At 38.2% G+C, this 11388-nt stretch overlaps 1 protein-coding gene across 1 annotated transcript in view; it reads left to right on the forward strand.

Moving 5' to 3' along the window:
- The window catches only part of LOC104626698 (serine/threonine-protein phosphatase 2A 55 kDa regulatory subunit B gamma isoform), a gene marked incomplete at its 3' end in the record, with an annotated part of 29398 nt that overhangs the window by 7664 nt on the left and 10346 nt on the right, over window positions 1-11388 (forward strand). The window contains exon 5 of the mRNA XM_010294688.1: window positions 1180-1357. Within this exon, the coding sequence (XP_010292990.1) occupies window positions 1180-1357 (178 nt within the window). The remainder of the gene's footprint in view (window positions 1-1179; window positions 1358-11388) is intronic.

Below are 11388 nucleotides of genomic sequence, written 5' to 3' on the forward strand. Positions count from 1 at the left end.
AGTGAACGTGAGGTTCTGCATTGCTGAGCAGATACAGTCATGGAACTAATATAAGTGTGTATGATAACATAATAGATTTTTGCTCTCAGACTTTAATGGCTGAATACCAGGTGTTTTGGCAAAGGAGGTGGCTAAAGGTTAGAACTGGAAGGCTATGTTGTATAAATGCTAGTATTTCTTTATTATTAAAACCAAACAACCAACCTCCACCTCCAAAGCAAGCCAGTATTGTCTATTGTAAAAAAAGCCTCCAAAGTGTAAAGTTGACTACATTAATGGAATATGTATCTGTATGATTAGGCAAACAAAACCATTCCAGATTGCTTATAGTCTGAGAATTCAAAGGCTGAGTGAACCATTGTTTTCTTCCTTTAGTGGCAAGCTAAACTCGAAGCTTTAACTTCCCTGTGTTCCTCTTTATCATGGGGATTGACGTATGGTTGTTTCTGATGCATGTTCAACAACATCGAATAGACCCAATCATGGACCACAGCCTTACAGTGTTTAATGCTTTACCAATAGAGAATAAATTGACAGTGTCTAGTTATTGAAGCATGATATTTTAGTGACACACAGGGGAATAACGAGGGCTCAGTGATGACTGATAGTCTGTGGTCTTGGCTTTTCAGGAGGATGTATGTGTGTATGTATGCTATGTCAGTACACATGTTGGCTTTGTTTTCCAAGACTTCGTTTATTATGTTTTGCTGAGATTATAACCTTTTCACCACTTGACTTTTTTGAAAGAGAGACATCAAGTAGCAAAAGAAGTCCTCTAAGTGATTTACAACTAAGAGGAAACTCTCGAGCAAAAGCAAAATACTAGGACTTCGCCGCTTCTCAGAGCCAGAGGCTCCTGCATATGTGGGACAGTAGGTCCTGCTGTTGGACTGGCCTGTTCTGTGGCAGCTCCCAGTGCCTCCCTTCCCACAGTACAGGCTTTCCATTCGTCTGCCTGGATCTCCATGGCTTTCCTGTCTCTCCCTTCCTCCTTGGCAGGGATGGCCTTGCCCAGTAATTGATCCATGGGGAACTTCAGCTTGCATACACTGTTGAGAAGTTTTATGATGTCACAGTCTTTGACTGCTTGCCCTCCATTGACACTCTCATCACCCTAGCAAAAAAATTATTTAAAATCTTACTCCTTTTCTGGTTTGTGGTTTGTTTTTTTTTTGGCAGGTGCCTGTGTTGAAACCTATGGATTTGATGGTAGAAGTCACTCCCCGGAGAATCTTTGCTAATGGTCACACCTATCATGTCAACTCAATATCTGTCAACAGTGACTGTGAGACATACATGTCAGCAGATGATCTCAGGATTAACCTCTGGCATTTAGCAATCACAGATAGGAGCTTCAGTATCCTTTATTGTGGTTCCTTGCTCAGTGTTGATAGTATTAGGGGGCCTTAAGAAAGCTGTTTTAAAATTTTTTTTCTGCAGGTGGTAAAATACACCTTTACTTACCAGGATCCCTGCAGTATTTGTAACAGAAAATGCTCAGGTGTCATAAGAGATGGCTAAGAAGCTGCAAAAATCAGGGAATTTAATGTGAAAAATAACGGTCTTGGAGTTGGTTAATGACAAGTAAATCAGAAACTAATGCCAGCTGAATGGTAACTATTCACCTGACTAGAATACTCTATACTGTTATTTCCTGAAGACATTTCATGCTGAGCTACTCCACCTTGTTTTGCTGAAAGGTCAGTCCTTACCCTGACTGTGCCCCTATTCTCCATCATCCTGCTTGCCAGAACCCTAATGCCTGAGGTGTGCGCAGTTTGGGGGTAACGCTCAGCTGCTTTGTGTGAGTTGTTGTGTCTGTCACTAATGCAATCGTTGCTGTATCAAGTGGTGGCATCGTCCTGAAAGCTGTGCTGTGGGATCATTCCGGTCGTCTGTGAGGCTCCCCTTGCACTGCATAGGGTGGCTTAGAGGAGGAGCAAAAGAAAGTGTAGCCAAAAAAAATTATTCTCTGTGTTTTGCAGAACATAAAGGGACCAGTAGGAAGAGAAATAGCTTATGGGGCCATCTCAGAATGTTATGTTCCTTTGGTGATTTCTTTTTAAGTATTTCAAAAGGAAGTAGAAGAATATTTCCCTGTGGATTTGTATGAGGGACTATTAGACATCAAAGTGAAGCGTCCTACCAAATTCCTACAAGAAAGCACCGATGTGACGGGGTGTTTTCCCTGTCTCTGGTGATTCTTTATATTTCTTCCTTCATAGGCCAGATCATCTGTGGAGCTTAACTCATGCTTTGTTAATGTCACAGGAAACATTCTCATTAAATCAAACAACTCTTAATGTCCTTAAAAAGACTGCCTTTGCAGGATCAAGTGACAGGTGCCTTTACCCTGGGGATTGTAGGGAGTATCTCCTCAGTTTGTTTCCAAACTCCTATTCTTTTTCTGTCTTTCACCTGTCCAGGTTAAGCAAAGTAAGTGGTGCCCTCTTTAATATGGCTGTTTATATAGAACCAATTTATATGTATTTCGTCAAAGTCCAGCTATGTCTGCCTTCGCTATCCAAGCAACTGTACTTCCATTCTTTAGTAAGAGAGAACAGAGTGGGAAAACTGTTTGTTACCACGTCTGTATGGGGTAGCAGCACGGCTCCTGACAGTGTCCTCTGAACTGTAGCTTCACCCTCCAGTCTGGTCTCTGTACTGGACACTTTTATACGAGGCTGCTGTTTGTCCTCCTCCGCTGTGTGTCCTCCTCTTTCTCCTAAAGCTGAGCAGTGAGTCAGGCCAAGCACAGCAATCTCTGTGTGTCTGTGCATGATAACCAGATCACATTCCAGAATACTTATGCAAGATAAGTCTTTGCTTTTGGCAATCCCTTTTATTGTGTTAAAAGCTGCTTTATAAACTATGAATTGCCAAGAGAAAAGTTTCTGACAAGTTTTAAAAAAACAAATAAATAGTTATTATAGTTTGTGAGGACAACATGAGTTTTTATTAAGTCATTTGCCATGCTAAGAGCTTGCTGACAGAAATATCAGTCCCAAATGAATTTTTAAACCCCAAATGTGTGTAAATCCTTGAAAAGAAAAGGCTTACTATGGGAGTATTGATACAATCAGAACAAAAGTATTGTGAATATGGTAGTGTAAAATAATTCTTAGCATTTATGCAGAGCTTTTTATCTTCACATCCTTTATATATGTTGATCAATTTATCCTTACAAAAGATTAAGAGGCTGTTAGATAGATGAATTTGTCTACTATTTTGTGGATGAGTAAATTGAGGCAGAAAATTTAAAGAAATTGCTTATGGAAACTATAAATTTCATAGACCTACATTAACATTAACAACAATTTCATTTGCCCTTTCTGTGAAAACACTTGTTTGCAGGCTTCAGAAGCACTTGGCCTCCGATGGTGTTTCAAATTCTAGCAATATACTAGGAAGGAGCTGAAAAACAGCCACGTGGACTCTGTTTCAAGCATTAGCACACTCCTGTTGTTGAATATTTACTGATAAAAAGTGTTTGAGAGATTGTGATTGAATCACTGATTTAACTCTTAAAACATGAGACAATTTATACTAGCATGCTCAATTTCTGAGTATGTTCTAAGCGTGATGATGAGGGGCAAATTACGAATGCTTTTCTGAGTTTTAGGACAGGAAACTTTTCCTGTATCTGAGACAGTGGCTTTGGGATATTTATGTGCGTTATTTTGGGATAACTGGATTTCTCTCCTGGACTGGGATACAGATATTGCTGCTTCTTTGAGATACACATGAACAAGCATCTGGGAGGACTGTGATGAGAGAGTTTTGGAAGTGGTGGGGAGAACACTAGGTAAAGGAATGATCGATGCTAGGGGCAAACTGCTCTTGCTAAGCTGGCCATGGTGGCAGCAGATGGGCTTGTGTGGCTGGATACCAGTAGGTATTCAGCAGAGTAGACTGAGTTAGATAGGCTGTATCCACTTCTGTTTCAGACAACATAAGCTGTATCTGTACTCAGTTGTCCAAACCAGATCATCAAGCAGATTACTTTTACTTAATTCTTTGATAAGGAGGAAAATTGAGATAGGTGTTCCAAAAGAAGGTGAGATAGTTACAGAATTTACTCATCTTGGGGAATTAACCAGGCGACCACGGTAACTGGAAGAAGGGGATGAGTAAGTTAAACCTGTATCAGTCTTTCCACAGGTATCTTTTTGTCCTTATGGTGCCCTCTAAATCCTTGTAAAATGCAGGGGCACATTTTCCACTAGATTTCAACATCCGTCCCGTAAAGAAACTGCATTTCTGTCCTACAGAAAACCCAGTTACATAAAGCTCCCCTGGATGTAGATGAGCTTCTGGTAAAAACATTGGGTGTGCCGGCTGCAATTAGGACTAGACGTATTAAGATGAAAAAATTCTGCCAAGGAAACAGTTTAAATTATAAATGAATGTTGCTGGGCTCGGTGCCTTCTGCAACACACTTAGGGGGACAGGCAGGAGGAGGCTCAGGCAGTTTTAAAAATGCTTGCTTCACATCTTTTTACTAGATGCAAAATGGAATTGAAGCATCTTGCTGTTTTACATGCGAGGCTTGATTCCTTGAAATACATGTTTAAAACAATAAATAGAAAACATTTTGGTTTAAAGTGGTATTTGTTAATAAGGGATCTGGCAGTGATGTGTATTTGTCTTTCTGCTTTCCCTCAGAGGCAGCACTGCTACATATAATGAGCTACAATCTGTTTACCCAAGAGGCTGGCTGTGACAGTGACACAAACAGCAAATACAGTGCTAGATTTTCTGGACATTCAGCTCATGTTTGAACATCTTTACAAATTGCATGGGAAACGCTGGAGAAAGAATGGATTAGCAGTGGTATGCTGGGGTGTTTTTCAAGTAAAGTACTTAGTCTTGTAGAATTTTATTTGAGAACAGTTATAAGCATTATTTTAGCAGTTTTACAAATCACTGAGAATTGTTCCTTTCTTTGAACATGAAAAGACAAAGCAATGCGCATCTTAAGTTAATTCTCCTTCTGTCTCCTTTGGAAAATATTTTAAATGAGCTTTGCAGAATTTGACCAGAATATTTGCCTTAGGTAAAACCTTAGGCAAATAAAATACAATTAGTGGTTTTCTGATTTGCTTTTGCATTAGCATAAACACTAACTGGGGTAAAAAGCAGACAAGTGAGTTTTATGCTATGGCTGTGTAAATTTTCATGAGGAGTATGCAAGAGTTCTGTACATTGCTTCTCACTTGCAAGCAGATTTGCTCAGTATCGTTTGGGCAGGAGGAGGCAAGGGAGAGGAGGAGGTGAGAGAAAAGGGAGGGGGAAGGTCAGCTGGTAAATAATTGCACATATGAGGCTTTTCTTCGCTAAAAGGTTTAATGTGTTTGGTTTTGTTATGGAGAATGAGAATCAGTGTCCTTAATTATGGATGATATTCTTCACTAGAAAAGAAGTGAGGTTAAGGTTGCTGTATTTGTTAATGTTCAGTCTAAAATGGCTTAGCGGTGTGGCCCATAACTTAAGCCTTTAGATAAGTCATCTTGGGTGTAGTGAAGGAGAAAACAGGACTGCTGGAAGCATACTGATAAGGCTTACTTCACATCAGCAGCAATCTTTGGACTATCTAGCTGTACTAAATATTCTTTATGAGAATGTATTTGGATTGCTCACAGAACTATGTAGCTCGTAGCACTTGAACTCCCTTCATTTCCTGGTAGCACACTATTTCAGTCTAGAGGCTGTCATGGCATTGCTATGGAAACAACATCACTGTTTCCAGCATGTACTCATCTTGAGACTCATCTTGACTAAAATACTCATTTCTCAGTCAGATCAATATAGTCTAGGGTTACCCTGTTTTAATAAAAAATTCCTTCTTCTGTGTCCCCAAAGGGTTAAGCTAATTAACAAATTACCATAGGGCCTTCTTATAGTCTAATGTATTCCAGTATTTGAAGCATATCATGGATAGTCAGATCGTTAGGCACCGTATCTTGGGGAAGTCAATTTACTTCAGAAGTAAACAACAACATAAAAGAAAAGAACTAGAAACAGCAAAATAACCTGGTACATTGATGGAGACCAAGTCTGTGGCAGCCCATTGTGCACCGGAATATAGGGCATATATAGGGCACGTAGTGCTCTGGGAGCAGCCCCCAGGCTGGGGAAGATAGCTAGCCTTACAAAACCCCTGTTACCTGCCTCAGTGCTAAGCATTTGAATGCTAGCCCAAAAGCAAATCTGCAGTATTCTCTTGGCATTTGTGGAGCTGTAAGCTGGCAAGTTTATGCCCTTGAGTGAGAGAAGGTTGTTTCTATAAAAATTCCTCAGCCAGGATGACTGTGCACAAGCTGTGAGCACAAGGATGCATTTTCTGCACTCTCGAAAAAATGCCCGTACTGCATGAGATCCTGCTGCCACCCCCACCTGCAGCACTGTTTTCCTCAAGCATACACTTTCTGTTTGGGGAAATGGCAGACATTATTTCTGCTCTTTTGGGAGCTGTGTAATACATTTGAGCACTTCCTATTCTATCAAGATTCTGCCAATCTGTATCATGTATTTAAAAGGTATATATTACACCATGCAGTCATATTCTGGCTGAGTTTCTACTAGCAACGTTTGAGTAGCTTTTCCTCAAATTTGTGTCCTTTTATTCTTTACTTCCCAGAGTCTTTCCTTTAAAGGAGAATGAAGATGTCTGCAAAACTAAAAACAGGTCTGTAAGTTAGAAGTGAAGGACTGCAGAGGTACTGTGTACCCTGTTTTCTTGGCTTGGCAAGCTCTTTTAAAGTGTAACTATCGAGAAACGGTTGCTTTGCTTTTCTAATTAAAACACTCCTACATGAATAACTGAGGGGAAAAAAGCTATTTTCAACAAGCTGATTAGATTCTGGATTGATGTAATGCACTCTTTAGTCTCCACCTTTTTCAGCAGGGGAATGCTGTCCTTCTAGTAAAAATAAGAGTTGACAGTAGTAAAAATAGAGATTTTGACACCTAACTGACATCTGAGTACTGCCAACTGGAGGTTTTCTGTGCATTTTGATAGGTGTTGGATTGTGCTCTAATTTGAGATAAGCCACTAGAAATGCTGACTAAAGACTCCAGTGCCCTATCTTGCAAAGCTGTGGGCAAGAACAGTATGTAGAGGAAAAAGGATAAAAAATAAAAAAGAAGAAATTCTATTGCATGAAACTTGTGAATAAATAAAGTTCACGCCAAGTATCAATACTTAACTGTTAGGTTCTTTGCTGCATTGCCATTTCTCATCTGCTGATAATTACATTCCAAACTGATCATGATAGAGGTCATTCCTCTTCTGTATTTCTGAAGTGCTTCACATACTTATACACAATTAAATACTTTACAAGTATTTTAAAATATTTTTATTGCAATAAAATTTTGAGATTAGTCTGTCTTAGCCCCACCTTATACTCAATTAAACAAAGACTGTTAGAGCTAAATAAGTTTGCTGGAGTTTCAACCCAGAATCTGAATGTTGCCCAGTGAAATTCCACTTTCCATTACTTTAATCCATATTCTAATTCTGCATTAGATAAAGTGTCAAACTATTCAGGAGAGAGAAATTCTGAAGGTAACAGAGATTAAGAAAAGGTAGGAAAATGGTTTAGTTTTGGAAAAGTATATCAGTATATCTTTGCTCTGTAGAGATCTGTTAATTGCCAGAATGCAAAGGGATGGAATTTCACTGAGTACCAACAGAGGTTTTTTGCTAGGGATCAATTGCTTTAATGGACAGAGAAAAATAATTTAGTGTTTTTAAAAAAATATATAACAATTCTAACCTTGCAAAAGGTAATCAGAAGCAAAAACTTTGTTGTCCACTGAAATGAATCTTTACAATGCCAGTGCTTAGCATTTAGTCATTTGATGATAAATTTAGGAGAAGTGTTGTAGTACTAAGCCTACTTATCTCTCCCAAGAATTTTCCATTTAATGTACTCTTACCTGAAGCAATAGAAAAGTTTTTCATTTGAAAAATGACTATACTAGATGGAAATTCATGGCTGTCCATTTAGCAATGGTTGATTTTAAGTGATCTGATTCTCTACAATGTGGCAGTTACCATTGACTTTGCCTGTTAACTTTTGGGTTTGAGATCTTTCCGCTTAGAGTACTTGTGCATTAAAAATAAATTATTTTCAAATTACCTATGCAACTGGAGATACCAAATCACCTGGTAACTTGAGGATCATTTACACTGGTGTAGTTCAATATTTAGTTTTGCTAAGATGCAATTAATAGATTGGCAGCGGGTACTGTAGTTCTTATATAGTTCTTATTCCTAATGCTGAATATTTCTGTGTCAGCAAAGCACCATACATGTGAGTGGCAACAGATCATATGTCATGTACCAAGGCTCAGGAATAGGAACAAGCTCCACCATAAAGCTTATGAAGTGCTGCTGATGGGACTGCAAGAAAGTGCTATCCTGTATACATATGATGGTGTGTAAGGGTACTTAAGAGAATCCTTGAAATCATGAAAAATAGTGCCTTGTTTATGGAAAGATTCTTTGCATTAAGTAGCATAAGCAATTCATATCATCTTTTTCAGATGTTACGTTTCGGATAAAGTTATGGTTTGTAGGGAGGCCTGGGGTGAATTTCATATCTGACAGAGTTTTCATGTCTTGTCCATACTGACTTAAAGCTTAACCAATACACCAAGTTTATAAATGGTTGCCTGAGTTGGGCTCTTCCATACAGTACTTTTGGGCTTTTTCAATTAGTATTGTGGACATCAAAAAGCAAGTATTACTATACTATTTGTTCTGACTACAGTAGTTATTGAAGAGGGAAGAAGGATGTTTTGCTACTGTCAAGGTGACGTACATATACATTATTTCTTGTCTAAAGTGCTAGCCCACGCAAATTCTGATATTCTTTTATTTTCCTCTTGGTGGGCTTATTCAGAAATAAAACCTTGATTCCATGAAAGTAAAAACCACTTTGTGTTTCCTTGAGTTGTTGGACTTCCTCATTGTGCCGAGAAGTTCAGAGATAATGTCATCCAAAATAAACCCCACTGGAGATCAAGACACAGATTTGTAGTCAGGTGGGTTTAGAATAGCTTGAATTTCCAAATAACAAGTTTATGCATCATTGTAGGAGATCCAAGAGCTAGGAAGGTGACAGAATCTTTGTTAGCCAATGTAAGAGTTAAAGTAAATTTAGTAAACATAGTAGAAATCAGTATTTCTGGAGACAAAAAATTGAAATGCATTTTGGTATCTTTTATCTTTTTCATGCATCAATTTGCATTTGCTTTATATGATGTTTGTAACATGAAGCCTCAAACTGTGATGGCTTAAAGTACAGTAACCACTTATGTTAAAATATTAACTACATACTACACCTACCTATGTGTACAAGCAAAACTAGGCAGCGTTCCAATGTCAAAATTGTGTATGCACTGTCAAAAGAATTTTTTAATATACATTAAACTGGAGAAAGACAGCTTTTAACAGAATAAAACCCAGTCATCATTTTAATGGAGCTGTTAAGCAGTATTACGATGCATCAGGCATCTGTTCTTTGTAACCCCTGTAGTCAAAGGTGGCATAAAGTATTTTAAGCTTTAAACAAAGTATCTTGTGAGACCACCAGAATAAGGTTTTTAGAAATGTAATAGCTGGGGAAGTCCTTGATGTGTGTTTCTGGTGCCTGTTAGGAAGAATGCAGTAGGGATTCTTTTATTAAAATCACAGAAGAAATGTTTTTAGTGTCAACTGAGGAATAAAATTAGTAAATAGGTAAGTATGCGTAACTGTAAGTTGTCATCTACTTTGAACTGTATCAAATCCCAGTAGTAGATGGAGCTTTTCATGAACTCTCAACAGACTAATTTGTGAGAAAAATTCTGTGTGTCCCTAGTGCAAAGAGAGAACTGCATTTCTAGGATCACCTAAATGACTTTGTCTTGCAGGCACTAACATATATGCAGCTTCTACATCAGACATTGACTTGGTTCTTCCGCTTCTGTTGCAGTAAGACTATGTCCAGTTTGGACAAAACATTATTTCTGATGTGGTCATCATCTATTGTAGAATATCTTAGTTGACTACAGTTTTTAAGCTTTTCAGAGGAGGAAGTCGTGTGTTATCTTGTGTAAACTGCAGTCTTTATAATTAACTGCTGTCATTCAAGTAATAGATAATAATTATAGCCAGTGAGTCTTTGTGTGTGGAGACTATAAGGACCTTAAGGATGATTTGTTTTCAAGAAATACAGAGGAGTCTCAGCATCTTTTAGGAGACCTTAAGTCCAGATTTAGGGAGCTCTGAAAACCATGAATAAATTTGTGAAAGTGGTTTTTCAAGACTTTTGTTTGGTTTTGTTTCTTGCCAGAAGATACTTTATGATCCTTGTCAGAAACAGTTGCTTTTTAACTATTCTCATCACCTTAAATTGACTCCTATCTCAGGAATTTGACTATCAGCCAGTCAGAGAGAATTGGATGACAGGGCACATCTAATAGCCAAAGGAGCGATATTAGAGCTAGGTAAACAGTATTTTAGCATTGAATCACTGTCTGAGACCCTCCTGCCAGACAGCTGAAATGTACATTGCGGCGAAAGCAAACAATACATGGCTGGAGTGTCAGATATCCGTGTCTTCAGGGCATGGGATAGTGCTGTGGAAATATTCCCCTTCTAGCCATCCTCCAAAAATAAATAAATTGGAAGAGTTGAGCCTGACTGTGAAAATCTAATTATAGATGAGGCCTTTGCATTCTTGGCAAAGACCAGACTCTTCCATTTTCTGGAGTTGCTTTTAAAGAAGTTAATTTAAGGTGATTTGAGCATAGCTATAGCCTTGGGATAATTACTGCAATGCAGATATATTGTTTAATAAAAATATTAATTTGTTAATCAGAATACGTAATTTTCTTACTTATCACTCCTGTCCATACACAACTTGAATGAGTAAGTATGTGATTACATTATCCTTTTAATGGATTTCTTCATTTAACCCTCTGTCTTCTCTAATGCAGTTGTCCCCAAAAGAGACCCATACCTGTTATTTTGTTGCTGCAGAGGTAAGGAAAAACATAGCCAGAGACACTGAAATACTCTTGTTTTTTTAAAACTGTACAGTGAATAGCAAAAAGGAAAAAGAAAATTGACAGAAGTTGTAGCAAGTGATAAAGAATAGCGTGAAATCCTTAGCCTGTAAAAGCCATTTCAGAACTCTTTAATAGTACATTAAAGGGCGCAAATGGGATCTCGCTGTATTCATGTGTTTGTAGAGTGATCTAGGCAATGCAACTGTAGAAGATACTTAGAATTTTACAATAGGTGCAAAGATACCTTTTCGCAAATCTCCATAGAGCCAATTGCTTTCCAATTTAATTGGGGCTGTAGCAAACAACTTACTGTTTTGTACCAGGAAT

Source organism: Phaethon lepturus, unplaced genomic scaffold (genome assembly GCF_000687285.1).
Source record: "Phaethon lepturus isolate BGI_N335 unplaced genomic scaffold, ASM68728v1 scaffold1419, whole genome shotgun sequence".
NCBI lineage: Eukaryota > Metazoa > Chordata > Aves > Phaethontiformes > Phaethontidae > Phaethon > Phaethon lepturus.